The 19,081-nt window shown below is 31.8% G+C and overlaps 2 protein-coding genes across 2 annotated transcripts in view; one reads left to right on the forward strand and one right to left on the reverse strand.

The window, feature by feature from the left end:
- Hydr2 (abhydrolase domain-containing protein 2) overlaps positions 1-5,404 on the forward strand; it is an 86,085-nt gene extending 80,681 nt beyond the window's left edge. Inside the window, exons 5-7 of the mRNA XM_085955863.1 lie at positions 2,312-2,506; positions 3,858-4,012; positions 4,852-5,404. Coding sequence (XP_085811989.1) covers positions 2,312-2,506; positions 3,858-4,012; positions 4,852-5,105 — 604 coding nt within the window. The 3' untranslated portion in view covers positions 5,106-5,404. The remainder of the gene's footprint in view (positions 1-2,311; positions 2,507-3,857; positions 4,013-4,851) is intronic.
- An 8,486-nt stretch (positions 5,405-13,890) lies between these two features.
- LOC147066184 (uncharacterized) overlaps positions 13,891-19,081 on the reverse strand; it is a 55,899-nt gene continuing 50,708 nt past the window's right edge. Inside the window, exons 3-5 of the mRNA XM_085955864.1 lie at positions 18,724-18,884; positions 16,000-16,239; positions 13,891-14,750 (exon numbers count right to left, since the gene is read on the reverse strand). Of these exons, the coding sequence (XP_085811990.1) occupies positions 14,592-14,750; positions 16,000-16,239; positions 18,724-18,884 (560 nt within the window). The 3' untranslated portion in view covers positions 13,891-14,591. The remainder of the gene's footprint in view (positions 14,751-15,999; positions 16,240-18,723; positions 18,885-19,081) is intronic.

A 19,081-nucleotide genomic window follows, 5' to 3' on the forward strand; every position in this document is an offset into this window, starting at 1 on the left:
ACTCCAAATCGAGTACAACTTTGAAGATTCGCCTGCACCAGTTAATACAGCTGAGCGTAGCCGTGGACCACTAATTCAAAAGATAACTGACTTCAAATTGATGCCAGTAAGAAGTTCGGTCATACCAATAGCTAAGCTAAAACAGTGTGACCTAATGTATCTTTGCCCGGAGAAAATAATCCTTGTTGATTACCATTCTTTCTATACAGGACTGATCACCTCACCACAAGAAGTGAATAGGAATGAAACCGACAGTGATTAAATTAAAAATAGTGCTTATGAGTAATAGATTTATTGCCTTTTCATTTATATAACTTCTTGAACTTTAACTTTCATTAATAACTACAGTATATTATAAGTACCCATGTTCATTGAAGTGTTTGGTAGATTTTGTGAATAAAAAAACTATGTCGTGAGATTTAATTTTTATTTTGTAGTGCTATACAAATTTAGCCTAACTTCCTAATGCGCTTAAGGTACCATTTTTTATTGCCTTATGTTCGCGTTCAAATACCTTAACTCAATTAAGATAGTTCTGATCTGAATTATTGTAGTACAACTATATCCTAATAGTTATGCAGAACAAGCTTAACTCAAATAAGATAGTGCTGATTTCAAATACTGTAGTGCAAAAGTAGCCTATCTGCATAAAATGTGTGACGGAATATACTTTTTGGTATTTTTTTTTCACATAAACAAAGCGTTTAACCAATGCATTATCATATATTTAAATCAATTTTTTTATATTTACAGTTTTCAAATTAATGACAAAATAAAGTTTAAAAGTGCTCTCCTGTAAAATGTCCAAAAATCAGTTAGGCTAGTTCTGCAATAAGGGGACGATATATAATAATATTCTTTTTTTTCATAATACAACAGGCCATGCAGCCCAATAACCGTAGTGCAGTGAAACAGTAGTGTAATTAGTAATAGCAATAAAACAATTACCCAGAAACCAAAACCAAGGTTTTAAGAAAATCACATAAATATATTGTTACCTTACCATAGATGGTTCCGGAACCCCTGGATGAAAGGCTAGCACTTTACTCATTAGACTATGAAGGCTACTCTGGCAATATCTATGTTTGTTATTTCTATTATTCACAACTATAAATGTTTCCCATTGTAGGGTTCGATAGTTTAGGCAGTAATCAATAAATAGAGTTGGTAGGGGATGATGTGTACACATTATCGATGATACTGACTATACACAATATGGCTATTTCTTTCGGCTCTTATTTGTTTAACGGTTCCAATATACTTCTATAGTTATCGTGATAATGATGTTATATTATTCTTCGTCGATACCTCGCGACTGAGGATCTTGGCCATCTGAAATCCTTCTCCATGGCTTTGTTCCATCCTTCCTGGTGTTCAGCAGCGCGCAGGGCTTGTATCAGTAGGAAACCCGTGGTATTGTTGATTTAGTCCGTCCATCTGGAGACAACTTTCCCGTCCTCTCCGTCAATTGTTACACACCGGTGATGAATAGTGCCAATCGGAGGGAGGTAGACAATGGGTAATTTAAAAAAATGCTCACTTGAACATTGATACTTCATTCTACTACTTATTTCAATTATGTTTATCCCAGCATTTTGATTTAAATTATTACATAAAAATGTAGTAGGTACCTGTAAATTTTTTTTTTTACACATAATATAGGTATATAAGGCATATAATTAGTTTATATGTTTATTCATATTAATTCAAATATACTTTAAGATTACATTTTTATTTGTTTTATTACATTTTATAATTCATGATCAAGTTTATTACCTACCTGAAAAATAAGACTGCTATCAGACTCCGTGTATCAGGCTGTCATTTCCATAGGTACAATGAAAATTTTATAAACCTCAGTTTTATATTTTTGGTATGCTGTGAGCTTATCACTAATCGCCTCATTATCTCATACAATTTTGAATATTGTTAATGACTTCATCAGCGTGTTTGTTTAGATTTTGAAAGCGTTGAGTAAGCTTGAATAGTCATGAGATTTATATGCAGTCAGGCAGATGTCACTACCTAATTTAAATAAAATCACATTTTAGTGGTTAATAAATCCTCATAATTAAGTGGTTTCTTTGCAATATGTGAATTTAACCATTAAATGATTGGCTTGTAAGGAGTTTTCTGCCATTGCATACTAACATTGGTTTATTTTATTACATTACACATGTGAAAAAATGTTGGTACTAATTTTTGACAGTTCAGTGAAGAAGAAAATATATTCAATTATCTCTGTTTATCTGCTTTTTTATTTCATTAACTTTATTGTGGATATTTTTTTAAATAAATGTCATCTTAACAGGACTGTCAAATATCTTCTCCACTGGCAAAACTTCCGGCGAGTGTACTTGTACGTGATGACAGACAACTACAGGAACATCATCACTCGTCATAAGCACATGCTGCTCTCCGAGGATTTGAGGAAGCGATTCCAACTCAGCGAGCACAGCATCGTGTCCGCTGCCACCTTACCGGATATCGATGAAGCCTATACGAGGTATTTATATTTCCTCTTTCCCAATAACCATTATTGATAGCTTCAAACTTAAATTAAATTAATTTGAATAATACACAAATTTAAGAATGCAACATTATTTAGTTAACATATTATTATATACATAATTTGTACTTAACCACTACCTAACTTATTTGGAAAATATGTAGAAAAAAATTACCAAACAGGACTTGAACTAGAGGTGAGTTGGAAATACTGATACCAGTTTGTGTACTCAAGTCTCGGCATGCCAACTACCTCAACTACCCATACTCAGTACGTGTGGCCCAATAAACTTGTTCCAAGATACTTGTTCGAACGCATGCGATGAGATCATCGCGACTCTCTAGTTGGTAGACTTTCAATACTATTGACATTAAATGCGCACGAACGAGATAGCATAATACACGTATGTCAGGCCGTGATACACTCAACTGTCATTGGCGTCATTGCTCGCTGTTTCTCCCCAGTTGTAAAGTTGGTATAGTGAAGAACAGAAATGGTGACAAGTTTGTTTTATAGTAATAATATGGAGTTAATTTTAGTTCCAGTTGAGTATGAGACTTATGTCGAGTTGACGTTAGTCTCAAGTCCCGGAATAGGTACTAGTGCTCGAGTTCTGATACGTATTTTTGATTTATGATAAGTATTTACGCGTTTATCCGGTTTCGTCATGTCGAGTTTCTCGATTTTTTAGTGTTATAATTGGAACTTATAAACTGAATTCAAATTTTATGCGTGATTGTGTAAATGGATAATAATTATATACTTGAACAATTTGTGTAAAAATGACTACTCAAAGTCAAGTTTCTAGATATATGTACTAGTAAGTACTTTGGAACAAGTTTCGATACTAAGTATTTTTTTATACTGGTAGTAAGTATACTTAGTCTTCAAAATCAACCAGTTTTCCCACCTCTAACTTGATCCCAGATCCATCACAATCTGGGTGGTGAACTTTATCAATTAAGTTTTACTGATACAATTCATGTTTCGTCGATTCTTAATTCGCCGAATTCTTGATCAGGCCAAAATTTCCATCGAAATTATCCATAGTTACCTTAATTTGTAAAATTCATTGTCCAAACTGCCATCGATGTGTGTTCAAGTCTCATTGGATACCATAAAATCTATGATTATTTCCATTAGATATCTTTCTAAGGTTGTTTGTTATGTGCAACTTATGTTCTAACTATAAATGACACACAGTTTGTAAATAAAATGAAATCAGTGGCAATGAATTGAAGCTTCAGTTGTACCGTAATACTTTAAGACTTACTTCTGCATATAAATAACACTACAAAATATGTTTAGGCGCTTCTAAAAACTATTCGATGTCTTCTTATATTTGCAGGAAAGTATTCAATTTCAACTCTGTAGCTGATTTCTACCATTGGAGTTCGAGTAGCAACTACATGGAGAATATAAAGAAACCCATGGTATTCATCAATGCAAGGGACGATCCGCTAGTTCCTGAGCAACTCCTCGAACCCATCAGGGATTTCGCAAGTATGTTCACATTCAAATACTTCAAAATAAATTGTATACAAAAATATAGCCCACCATGGAGCAAAGGTTAGAGTGTTTGCCTTTTAATCAGAGGAACTGGGTTGGTTTAATTTCCCATTTTGTTTTGAAAATTAATGGATTGAGTGAAGAAATAACGACGAATTCCTCCAGCTGGGAACGAAAATGGTTATTCCTTTTTTATTTGTAGAAAATTTCTTATATCTAAGCTGGATTTCCATAAAGTTTATCAAACCCATGAATTCTTCCTTATTGTATTATGTAATGATAAATTCATCTTAATGCTGGTAAGGTTTTACGTACATATTCATGGTTCCAAAATGAAACGAAATACAATTTTTGTTTGTTGAAAATTGATCATTTTATCCAAACAAATTATGGGCAATGCTGGTATATTATCTGCAAATATTACATACTTATTTAAATTTTCCTGGATATGATTATCTTAATTATTTGGGAGATGGTAGCATTTATCATAATATTGTGGTATTACTGTCAAAAGTTGGTAAGTCTCGAAATCATGTTATGGAGTAATTGCGATTTGAAAGTTTGACATGCCCACTAAAATCGGACATAATGCTAATTTCTTCATGCTGTATGTGCATGTTCTATATATCGGATGACCTTGAATTTTTTTCTAGCATATTATTTAGGATATAGATAGGTACATAATCTGTTGTTAACTCTAACTACCTAAATTATCGACTTACCAACTTTTGGTTGTCTATTTTAAATAAAAAAAATTGTTTGTAATAATTAATATTGTACATAAATATTATATTATTTGCATTAATAAAATGATATTTTTTATTAATTTCCAGGTACTCATGACAAAGTAGCTTACATAGAACTGGCACACGGAGGTCATCTGGGATTCTATGAAGGCGGCTCCCTTTATCCGAACCCGGTGACGTGGCTGGACAAGGCGGTCGCCGCCATTACCGGCGGGTTGGTGCTATTCCACCACAAACACGAGCATCCTCAAAACAAATCCAAACTAGCCGATGAAGAATTCTTGGATGCCAGTGACCAAAGATCGTTCACGGACAACACTCCTGATACCATCTCCATTTGAAATTATATATTCGGGAACAATATGGGTATATTTCAACGGCTTGGTGATCAAGCTCGGTATAATATTTTATCTTTGATGTCTCCGAGGGGGAGTCGGCTGCGCTTCATCTAAAATGTTGATGTTCGCTATTATCGTCAAAGATGGATGTGATTTTTTTTTTTTTTTTGTACATTGTTAAAATATTTTCATTTTGTATATTATTATAATATAATGATGTAGATTAACTAAAAATCATTTTGTTAGTGGTTGTTTATTCCTAAGCGTTCAGTTTACAACACTGTTTAGTATATTATATTTAGAAGAAAAACAGTATTATTTTTGTATTCAGTAATAAAGTATTGGCTTAAATCGTAATAGTGAAGCCTGCTCTTTGCAGTCTTATAAAAATAAACGATACTTAAAAGTTTCAAATATTTAAGAAATATTAATGATTTTTAAAATGATTTTTACTTTTAATAAATTTCTCATATTACAAAATCTACACTAAATTGAGTATGTATTATGAATATAAAATCAAGCCATATTTTTCATAAAAAAATAACTTACAATTCTTATAAAAGTAAGGCGTCATATTTCAGTTGAATAACAAGAATTGAGAATTGACATAATATAATAAATTAACAAGAATATGTCAACTATAATAATTACATGTAGAATATTTTGATCGAAGATATATTTTAATGACTGTAAACTGAATATGCTATACCATTAAGATAATTTTTATAACATACGTGATGCATATGCCAGATCATAGCATTAGTTATGCCAAGTAAACTGCGCTCAAAGTTATTACAAAATAATATATTTTAGTTTTGTTGTTAATTCATTTCAAAGATCTGTGTGATATCTTAAATACATTTATACCGATAGTAACTATTATGTTCAGTAAACGTTTGTAAAGTCCAAGAGGCAAGTTGGCATACCAACAATGCCCTGCGTGCTGGGTACGAGCCGCATCGCTCGCTCTGAGGAAAACCGGTATACTAAATCATGCATGCAATGCAGCCTCATTATGTGTATACCTGGCATTTATTCTTTAACACTAGCATATTACTAATATATTGGTTTATATTACAACATTATGTTAAATGACTAATAGAGGCTATCCAGTTATGTATAATACAAATTTTACGTAGTGCATTTATAAATTTCACGAAAAAATGTGGAAGTTTACCAATTACCAGTTATTTTTTTTACCTGTTGTTAAAGGGAGTGTAATGCGACTAGGGTGGGCATCTAGCAGCAGAATACAAAACAAGCACTTTAATACAATTTACTGTTAATTTATTAAAAAAAACTGCTGTGATTAAGAGCGTACTTCAGTGAAATGGCAAATAATTTTCTACAGTAGGTGCGACATAACATTAAATGGACGCATGTTGAATCTTTATGACAAATTATATTTCGTTCGGCACGTGTCATTTGCACAATCTGCGCATCGCCTAGCCACAATCTTTTTAGAGCATGCCTCAACTGAAGTATAGCCTTAAATTGTAATCCTTTCTATGCCGCAATTAGTTAATTGGTGTGATTAACGTAAGAATTGGTGTAATTACGGCGCGGAAACGGTCTTTCAGCAATTAACAGTAAATGGTATCCTTATATTATTATAATATGGTTATTTTTATCGTTAAAATGTTTAGTAATTTCTTTCAAAGGTGACAGAGAAAGTTTTGAATAATTCACAATAAGAGGACACCATTCAATAAACACGCGTTTATAAGGCTTTTGTTTTATAAATTGTAAGTTTATCTTTGAATTAAATAAATGATACTTTAAATTGTATTATTGTTTAGACACAATGTAATGTAAATTATCAGTAAATTGTATTACTCATATTAATCATATGTTGTATTTTATCGTTAGATGCCCATAGTAGAATTACCATAGATTGTACTTACGTTCCCTGTATCCTTTGCAAGCTTTCTTTTATGCTGAATGTAATTTTTCTTATTTTTATTTGGTAAAATATTAAAAATATGTCAAATTACAACTTTAGTTATAGGTACAGAGTGATACCATTGAAATATTTTTTTGTAATTTAAATTATTTAGGATAACATATAATTAAATAGGTAGGTATATTAAAATCATTCCAATTCATTTAATGCATTTTCTGACTGTGATAATTCAATCACAATGCTTATTCCAGAGAATTTAACAGAACTTATTCTGTTAAATTCTCTGGAATATTATTTAGTTTCCACAGTTTTTCATTTTTTTTTTCTTGAATTGAATTTAGGCTCGGATGATTGAGATTTAAATGCAGTGGAACTGTAATTTATATTTTGTATCATGACATTAAATTTGTAAAAAAAATCTACATATATACTACTTATTAATCAATCTATAAAAATTAAAAGTAGTTTGTGCATTTAAATCAGAAGAAACATATTATTTTTTGCGTGAGTAAATTTCAAAACACCTTTAATTTATTCGAATTTTATCAATATTTTTTTTAGATACATTTTCTACAATACCATTGTAAAATAGATTCATAGTATGATATGAGAATTTCACGTTTATGTATCTATTTAATACCTAATAGTTTATTTATACTAAATAAACATGACAGTTTGCATGCATGCGTATGAATGAATGGATACATTTTAATTATATCTGGAATATGATGTACAGTAGAAGTGTTTTTTATCTGAATTTGATTATGATTATAGTAATAATATAATTTTCAAAGAATGGTATGAAAAACTATTTACTCCATAATCAAAAAAGATTTTTTTGATTATCTGGATTTAATACCATCTGGAATACCTTATTTGCCGGTTATTTCAGATAATCGAGGTTCTATTTTTTGTTGTTTTACTAAATTCAAATTTATTTTAACTTGTAAATATTATTATGACAATACTAACGTGTTAGTAGGTGTTGGGCTAACTGATTGCTAATTTTTGCATTCAATTGCGAATCGAGTGTGTTTTTACCTTAGTGTAAAAATATTAGACCATGTAACTATCCAATGTAATTAATTGGAAATAAAAAGTCTAGATTATGATAATATAGTGTTCGAAATAACCTAATCTAACTTTGCCAAAAAAAAACTATTTTTTACTATACCTGAATTAGCCAGATTGTTTATTCGTGGCGTCAAATATTTTCTCAATTTGTTATCCAATATTGTGCCGAAAATGAAACATTCACATTTTACTCCCGTCTCATTATTATCGTTTGAAACTTATTGAAATATTTATTAAAACAGTATGTATGCCACTGTTATAATATACACGATTATTCCACTTGCACAAATATGAGAGCTTTCATGCTAGTAAAGCCAAAGTACATATTTCATTATAATATCATACATTCATGTTAAATTGCATTTTTTTACATGTTTAAGTGTTTATTTTAAACAATTATTTAGTTTTATTTTTCTCACCATAATTTATTATATTTAAATTATATAAACATATCTTTATCTTTTGATTTAAGTTCAGGAGCGATTTGTTTGTTTAATATGATCATTATAATGTGTTCAGTTCCGACTCTGTTATCGGCTGTGGGAAATTTTTATAAGCGTGACAAACATCACATTGATTTTTTTTTGGCACGTGAAAACCTAAATTTGTATTGATTGACATTAATAATATCTCTATACTGTCTTATAATAGCAGCTTTGTTATTATATTTAGATTCGTCGTACCATTCTTGATAGTGTTGAAACATGCGGGCGATGGAAAGTGATTCATCCAAGTGCAACTTTGATATAGTGTTATTCTGCTGGGGCGAAACTTCGCATGTGATCACACGCACTTTTAGTCATCTCTTCATCAATAATTGTTGTATGATTCTTGGGAAGTCCGCGTGCATCGGGTGCAACGGTTCCGTCCTCTATTGATAGTTTATTTAAAGCGGTGTAAACGATAGATTCGCGTATTCCAAATGTATTTATAAACATGATTTTATACATGGTTACTTTATGTTTACGCGATTTCTGAAAATCTTCCGATATGGTACTAGATGGAAGGGAATAACTTATGTTATACTTTCTCCTAGACTCAGATTCTGTCGTTAGGCGACGCTTATTTATTTTATTGCGGCATTTAGAACATTTTAATTTGCATGTCTCTTTACAAGTTGGTCCCATTTTCCTAGCTGCTCGAATCTTTCCGTCTCAACTCATAGTCTTTACCTAGATTTCTATTCGTTTTTCTTTTTACGTCGTGCCACTGATCTTCACATATTTTTCGACCTGTCCCTGCGTTAATTTTTTTTTTTGTAGACATTCCCTTCTTTTTTTCTTTTGATGTAATCTGGATGCTCTCAGAAGGAGACACATCTAGCAATGAAGATGTCTGATCAAACAAAGGAGTGGCAAGTTATTCGATACAGAAAATAAGGGGCTGGGCATTGGCAGTGAAGGTATTTCTATATCAAAAATGGTGAGAGATCGATTTCAACCTGATTTAGAGTTGAGTTGAGTATAAATACTTGTATGTAGAGATGCTGAAATAGCTATGGTGGCAAGAGTTGGATTGTTCAGATAAAGGGTTTTACTCACAATAAACATACACCGCTGTAGATAGGATAATAATATTATCGGTGGTAGCTTCCGATGCTTGTTCATGTTCTTTGCTGTTACGGGTGATAACGTCTTTCCAGTATTCCATTTCTTCTTCAGTGTAATTTGCGTCGCGAGGTAAAGGAGACTGTTAACAAAATAAAAAAATAATATTACCAGACAGTCAAAAAAGGCAGATACGAGTATCTATTGTCCATATTCATTATACTACAAAGTAAATTATCCAAGATACAAACATAATGGTATCTTTCTCTCCCATGTAAGTAAAGACTTGAAATTATCAGTAGTAACTAGTAAACTTAGTAAATGACAATATGTGACACATATTATAATCAAAGTGACATCCGACACTCCAAAGTAAATGCTAGTAACTGCCACATACATTATACGTTTCCGAAGTAAAGTTCTGTAACTGCACACTTATGCATATTGAATAAAAATGTACAAAAGTCTGGATAAAAAATTAAATGTTTTTTTTGGTGAATAAAATATTTGTAAAAACATCTTGATGCGTTTTGTTTTTTATACCTATAAACCTTAAGGCAAGCGATGCAACAGGTGGTAAGTATTTGAGCTAGAGTGCGAAAATTATAAGTTGAAGTGTCATGGCCGCCGTTGTGGCGCTGCAATATATTATGAAAGGATTGTCAGTATTGTAGTTCTCGAAACGGCCATGCTTCACGTTAAACTTGCCGCAGTCTAAATTAGCATATTATTATATTATGTGGCTTTATATGTTGTAATTACATTCCATGCTTGCTTTTGAAAGAACATGACTAGTATTTCAATATTATAAAAGTAACTACCTATTTATGGCAAAAAATGAGAGTCCTGACTAGGTACCTACTGTTATATCACAGTTTGACCAAGCTGTTATAATTAGTCTAAAATTAGTAATTAACGATTTGATCTTATTGAAATACTTTATTTGATTCATTTATTAGACAATTGTATAAACAGGTATTTAAAATACATACATAACTAACAGTATGAGATCTGACGCAAGAGTCCCTGGCCAGACAAATTTGAATTTAGGGTAATTAATTAATAATCAGTATTATGCTCTCCCAATTGCCACGAAAATGATGCTTGTGAAAACATTAGTGTTCTCCATATTTGTGTACGGTGCCGAGTCATGTACCCTGAAGGCAATCGATGCCTTCAAAATACGGTGTTGGCGCCGAATGCTTCGTATTTCTTGGACACAGCACATGATGAACCAGTCAATCATCCAGAGACTGCAGATGAAGGAACGGGTCTCGACGCATTCTGCAGTTTTTTGGTTTTTTGCAGCGCGGACCGGAAAATCTGGAGAGACTAGTAGTTTTGGGGTAGCCTCCAGGGGAGGAAGAGCATCGGCGCGCTGGAGCCAAGTAAAGGAGCTGACTGGGGATAGCATTCACTCTGTCGTGAAAGAAGTAAGTCAAAGACAAGTACCGAATCAATCGAAAAGTGGAGAATAAACCTCCAAATATCTTAGGAAACATTCAATTACTCTATGAGCAGTATCTACCTCTTGTAATGATCCATGCCCAGGTTCAGAAAACTTTTGTTCAACTATGTTACTATTTGAACATAATATAACAGAATTTTTATTTTGAAGTCCTCAACAATTTTATTATCCGACCACAAAATTATATAATTAAATTTATGATTGGAATGCCACGAATGATCTGCGTCAGTATTTTGATCAATGCACTTGCCAAACATTTTCAGATCTGCCATTTAGGAATTCGTGCCAAACACAATTGTATACAGTTTTATTTATATTGCAAAAATCTGTTAAATTAAAGACATTCAGTTTAGACTTATACAATTTTTTTGATACGCTATGCTATTTGACATAACCGTCGAGCAAAAATATCTCGAGAAAGGGCATACTCAAATGGAGGTAGATGCAATGCACTTAACCATCGATAGATATATGAAAAATAAAGTAATGACTATACCAGCCTAATATATTGACATCTGCAGATACGCCAGGAAGAATCCATACAAAAACTTAACAAACAATGTATTTAAATCAATAGATCCTATAAAGTTCTATGGTTCAATAAGGTACAATCCTTCATATATTATAAATAGAGAGCTACTTGAATACAAACAATAATTTCAATTGAACAGCCATAAAATTTATTACTAAGTACATATTATTCCTTTTTTAATTTTTTTTTTGAAAAATCATTCGTTTTTGTCTTTTTACAGTCCTGTAAAAAATTGAATTTGTGAAGTCAAAATAAACGTGAAACGATTGAAAAAAAATCTAATATTAATAATACAATGGGTTCCTGAAAAAAACCCGCCATTAATTATTGTGTACAATGCAAATAATGCTTTGAAAAATTCCTATTCATCTTGTGGCATGAACTTGTGCATGTCAACGATTTTCAAAAATGAATCAAATTTATTTCAATGAATTCGTCATTAAAATCTTTTCTCCATTTCACATTGGACAGAAGATATTGTTTTCCGTATTGTATAAAATTAATTCTATTCTCTAATTCTAAGCTCAGGAAACTTACTTGTTTTTTTAAGTTAATCGGGACAAACATTATTTATTTTTTAATCAATGTCTGTTTTCGATATAGATGGTGAAATTGACAAAAATTCAAAAAAAAGGAAAGAACAAGTTATAAAGAAAAAGGGAAATTCCAAAAGAAATTTGTCAATGCTAATTTTAATTTTATTAGGACAAATTACCTGTGACTCCGGCAGAAAGAAAAAGGAAAAGCAGACAAAAAAATTTAAAAACCGAAAAATGCCAAAAAACAATGTTCAAAATTCGTTACAATCATTTGAATACGGGAACATTGCAAATTATGGTGGAAATCAAGATGGGAGTTGTATTTTACATCATTATTTTTTTACTGTTATTTAAAATTGTGGCCATATTAAAAGAAAATATTTTTGAATTGTTTCATTTCCTCAATATACTTATTCAATTTTACTCATCTACAATAATAATTCATCTATTTTTTGAAAAGGTTTGACTATATCAGAAGAATTCTTACTGAGCGTTTAGGAATCCAGCGGTGAAGACTCGATTAGCAAATACTTAAAATCTAATGTTTACTTTTAGACTTAGTAATAACGAAAATATCTTTCCATTAAACAATTCAGCTCATTGGTTTTGTCGGGTTTGCGATATCTAGTTTACATCCGTTGCCCTTCGATGTCCGACTTGTAAAGAAATCATCTTATCATGAGAATTTATTATCCGCATTATGTAATTACGTAGTACTAGAAATAATGCAAAACAGGATTTAATTTTGACAACATATTTCTATTACGCACAGTGACACCTGACACCTGACACCTGACACCGATCTAATATAATTATAACCTGTATTATGACAAGCGTAATTATTGGTAAGTTAAAAATATGTGTTGACGTCTTAAATAAATGCATAGAAAAAAGTAGCTACGGGATCTGTAAAACCAGGAAAATGAAACTATGTTTTCAAGGTGAGAACTGAGAAGTATATGAAAATGACAGACTGCCGCATGGTATTATATGTCTGCTGTAAACATTTTGCTTGAAACTTAGCTTATGTAATTAATTAATTATATTTATAACAATAGGTACTTACATATTTTCCAAATAAATAAGTACGTTCCTGAATACAATGGAGAAATCATAAAAATAAAAAGTCCACGTGAATTCAATTATCATTATTTATATATATTTCAATCAATATGAATAAAATATACGTATTAGTAAATTTAAAATACTACATACATACATTATTTAATATAAATTTTCATTTTATTACTGAGGATGAGTCAAAGTTTAACTTCTTATAAGTCCTGTAAGTATGACTGCCCTAATATTATGCATCCATCACTTACCTCCCTTCAACAGGCACTCTGCCATATTTTGGTATTATAGTTAGGTAGGTAGTTATTGAAAAAAGAGTTTCATTAGAAAAAATACTTTATTTTTTATTTGTAATGTTACAAAAATATTCTTAAATATAAACTAACAATAATTAATTTATTTGTATCTGGGATGGGTTTATTCACAAGTGGTTTTAAAAATATTACGATTGTATATTCCAAATACTAAAAAATTCTATCATCGTTCTGCCATAGAAATATTTATGGAGTGGTGCGAAACCTAAAATGATTTTTGTTTTCATAATGCCATAACTACTGTTCACTATTCTTAGTCTATTCATGATAAAAAAAATATATAAAATTTAATAAATAATATGAAAGCATTCTATAAATTGAAGACAAATATTTTTTTGTCTGTAATTTAGTTTTGATGCAATTATCATTTTGCATCAATCGAGTTACACCTCACTGATGTGTGAACCCATCATTGAATAGGTACTGTAATAAATTACATTTGAACATTTTTTTTATAATTTAATGTTGGTATAACAATGATTAAACCCACAGATAGAAATTCTTTTAATTTAAATATTATTGTAAGTACACGGTATGAGACAATAAGTTTTGCGGCACATTCATAAAAATATTATTCTGAAATGAATACTCGAGATTCAAAATCAGGCTTCATGTTTATTATTTTATATGTAAGGTTTGATAGTTTGGCATGAAACAAGAAAGAGTGTGATAAGCTCCAAGTGAGACAAGGCGATACAACAGACGCGATCTAAACACTGATGGGAATGGTGACCATAGACAATAAACACAATATGGAAAGAACATATTAAATTGTTAAGCAGTACCACTATAATAAAACTATACATACAACGATATTTATTTGTTACAAATGTTTTGATTTTTAAAATAATTGTATTTTCTTTCGGATTTAATCATTGTTACGTACCGCCATCTATTTATTTTAATTGATATTTTTATTACACGATCAAAATCTGTCAGTGTTTGATAATGAGAGTTAAAACTAGAGGGTTTTTTAATTTAATAAATAGATTTTTGTTTTGGATGGTGGGAATCTCTGAATTCCTTCACATTCGTCATTTATAGACGGATTCCGGGATTGCGAGAGCGGACAAAGTTGAGGAGCTCGTCACTGTCTTCGCAGACGAAGGGCTTGACATGGTGGCAAGCCACGTCGTGCCACTTGATGCCGTCGTTGTAGAAATTGTTGAGGATGGACAGGCAAGATTCGTCATTACCCTGGAACATAACAAAATATACACTTGTTATTGATTTAAGTAGTTGGATTTAAAATGTTACCGATAATGGGTAACCAAAATGAGAGTGCAGCCGTAAGATCTGTAAGTATTTTTATTGTTAAATAGATCTTAAAATTCTTGAAATTGAAAAAACAAAGTTGCTCATGCCTTTTAAATAAAAAGGTTACATGAAAATCGAGAAATCGAAGTGCATAAATAAAAATATATTTATTTTGATTTCTACTAAGTCTTTAAAAACGAATATTTTTCACTGAAGATTTAAAAAATGTGTCTAGGGAATAAGATTGCAGGGGGGTATATTTTTGGGATTCTATCCCACGTGGACTGCTGTGTACCATGGGGCAAGTTGACCAGTGACTACAGGTTAGTATGAATCCCTGTAGTTAGAGACAGGTTTTATGAACATACCCCACTTTGACAAAAATGATTAAAAAATCTGCAATCCATTTTCTTCGTGTCAATGAAAAACTAAAGCCTATGATTTCTCGACTTTGTTACCTGAAGAGTATTTATATTTTCCAGGCCACACCCACTGAATAGGCATCCAATAATATGAGATATTTTTAATAAACTATTTCTTTTATTCAACGAATAATTTACAAGATTAAAGAATGTACCATTATAATTATTGAACATACATAATTCTGAAAACACTCATGTGAAAATATAGCCAACAGAAAAAATCTTTTTCGAAAAAAGTAAGACGCCCGGCGGGAATCGAACTTTCGTCGCTTGGGTATCGCGCCCTGTGCATTACCACTATGCGACGACTGCCATGCTTAATTGCGACATATGTGTGTTCAATATGAGGATATGGTGAAAAATTCTTGACTTCTCGAGAAATGAGAATAATCTTTCGGGTCGTCTCATAGGTACACGTACCACAGTTTGGGAATCACTGATCCTAATCTGTGTATTATGGGTACACAGATTAGGCGACATCCAAAAAATATGAGATTATTTGAAACGTAAATATTTTTAGAGAGTTTTGGTAATGACGATAAAACATTTTTTTCAGTCGTATCTCAATATCGAAAAAATGTTCGATTTGTTAAATAATATGTCTAACATCCAAATGATTATTTGTTTTCATAGGAAAAATCTCTTAAAATTACTCATTATTAATTATTACCCTGATAAGTATTTGGAGAATAATTATTATTCCCATATTTTTTTCTTAATTAAGTATTTCATTGTCCACCAATCGTAATAAATGGTTGTTTACTAACCATGGCTGCTTCGCGGTTGTCTGGCTGTTGCTGACCATATCCGCCGGTAGCGCTCCAGTCACCAGTATTGCGCTGTGTCGTGGCTCCAATCTTGGCTCCAGAACCTGACCAGAACCATCCGTTGATGGTGGGTGGCTGAAGATCTGGCCTGTCACAGCCGGCGAAGTTGCACTTGCGCCCTGACGTCCAGATGAAGCGTATGTTGCCGCGAGATATGCGCTGCTTAATGAATTCATTTTCCTGAAAAAATATAATGCCCAATTAGTAGATATTCCTTACAATAGAAACAGGTAACGAATCTATTCAATGCCCCGAACCAACGAAGGCCTAACGGTTTGTCAAACCCGAATAACGTCCTTTTTATTTCGTGAAAAACTATTCATGTACCTAGTCATAATGTATCATTTTTCCTCCTACTTCCGTTGAGTTTGCCACCTTGACCGGAAATAAATAATAATTAAATAGTCATGCACTTCTCAAAAGATCGGCATAAATTTTGTAAAGCCAAGAAGTAGATAAAGCTTGCATATGCCTGATCTCATTCTATGTTGTTTGGTGAGTAATTAAATAGTAATGGCACGAAAGCTTTTCTTTATATTATAACGGAATGTTAATTTTCGACCTTCACAAGATTATTCGAAGCTAGCCTAATCAGTAGACCGAGAATTATTTTTGGTAATTGTGCCACAGATGCCGTCATGAGCTTTTATGATTTTTTTTTTACGAAAACAGTTTATTCCATGTAGACAATTATAATAAATACCCTTTTCTGTCGGTGCATAGGCTTTTCGATCCAATATTGTTAATTTAAAATTTGAAATTTTCATACATTTTGATATATCATTATCACAAACTTAGATTATATTTGGTAATATTATGTCATGTTAGGTAAGGTAAGGTTAGGTTAGGCCAGGTTAGGTTTGGTTTGGTCTAAAAAGAAAGTTATAAAATCTCATGACGGCAGCTCCGGCACATTTACCTTATTTTTTTTGATGTACTTTCTTTCATGTTTAGTTAAATGATTCTAAAATAAGCCTACCAAAATTAGTATCTACCTACCCTATCTCATCGCATTATCAAACCTGGTTGGGTAGATACAACATTAATATCTTTTGCGTACGAGAAATTATAATTATGTACATAATAGGCGTAGTTATAAGATTTACGAGAGATAGGAAATTGAGGACAATAATTGCTTGCTAATTATTTTCAGACTGTGCTTACATCAGTGTGTCATTTGAAAGATTCATCCTTCTTTAGACATTCTAAATTTGTTTTGATCTCATATTGCACTAGATAAATATCTAGGTTTAATAATACGGCGAGCTAAAAAAATATTCTGCAACATTGTAATTAACCATCGCCGAGACAATAATTGCCTACTATTGTTGCGTTAGGAGTGTTTAGAGATAAAATATACTATTACGAAAAATAAGAATGGGCCGTTGGTTTTTATTACATTATATTACGATTGAGTTTAGCCTTGCAATTAAATGCGCATTTGCATTTGATGCAATGGATCATCAAAAATAAATTAATCAACGTGATTTTCCCATTTGTTGCAAACAGATTATAAAAATGCACAGGTGAGCAAAAGTGGTAAAATAATATGTACGTCGGTCTATCTTGCAAATGTTATAAATCCCAATTCGGTCAAAATTGAAATTTTATTCAATACGAATGTGTACAGATTATTTTTTTTACACGCATGACAAGTTTAAACATTCCGAAAATCATTCCTAAATCTTATAAATATCCTAAATAAATACTAAGATTTTCTTTTCAAGTTTCTTTGTTTTAATTTTTTGAACTTTTACACAAAAGTTGTTTTGAATTTTTTGTGGACATTCTTATCATTCAAAAATAAAACTATTTGGAAAGAAAGCTTATATTTCCTAAATAAAAGCAGATCATTGTATTCCAAATATATATTTGAAAAAGTACCACCGATTCCAATAATTTCAGAATTTCACGAGATGTTGACATGGGCGTTGGAGCGGAGCTCGGAGCAGGAGCACGGAGCACATGGGGTTTTACCCGGAGTAGGAGCACAGAAAATTTGTAGTGCTCCACTTTTCATGGATGTTTTTTTTATTATTCAATTTTCGTCCTATAATCCGATGAAAATATTATATTTGACACTTTGCAACACTGGAATTATTTGAAATACGACAACACTGCCGAGTGATAAATAGCCTCACTTGTTTGACAGAAGAGGCAGATAACGAAAGACGATTTGCTGTCGACAATTTTGTTTAATAGAATTAATACAGTACGAATAATAAACCTTATTTCAAAACTACTTATTTTAAAAATTTCTATCATTTGTAAACATATAACACCTATTAAAACTTTTAACCCGGAGCGGAGCAGACCCTGGAGCGGAGCTGGAGTAAGTATTAGGTCCCGGAGCGAAGCTGGGCGGAGCAACTCAAAAAAGGATCTGCTCCAACGCTCTGGTTGACATCTCCATGTGTATTGTACATTATAACGATTTTCAAAACTAAGTTCGTAACAAATGAAGTCCAAAATTTTGAATCGGTGATATTTCGTGTTATGAACATAAAGCATCTTCAGATTGATCTATAAATTACAAATTTGTTATAAACCGGTCGACATGACCGATTTAACAATTATTGTAGAATTCACACACTGTTTCAAAGCCATTTTAATTGATTTCGAATACATAGTTGGTTCAATTTATTGACTTATAGTTGTATTTACCTGAGGAGTTTCTAGCGAAACAGCGTCCATGCAATGTCTTCTGCAAATGTTTCTCGCGTCCAACCAGTCGACTTCGAGACCCTTTGTGGGCTGATGCTCCCAACTGAAGAAGTATGAATGGGCAACTCCTCGAGCATCCCGATATGTTGAGTGTCTTACACCTAGAAAAAAAAGTAGGAATCGATATGGTAATTTCTTAACATTTTATGTATAAACGGGTAGGTTTCACATAAACAAAAAATCAAATATTTAAATTTGGAAATTCATTTTGAAATGACTGAAAAAAATTAAATGTTTGAAAAGATAAACAACAACTTCCTCTGATATTTGTATTATAGAATTTAGGAAACGTTTTATA

This window comes from Rhyacophila brunnea, unplaced genomic scaffold (assembly GCF_057557595.1).
Source record: "Rhyacophila brunnea isolate RB1 unplaced genomic scaffold, BYU_Rbru_1.0 scaffold_5, whole genome shotgun sequence".
NCBI lineage: Eukaryota > Metazoa > Arthropoda > Insecta > Trichoptera > Rhyacophilidae > Rhyacophila > Rhyacophila brunnea.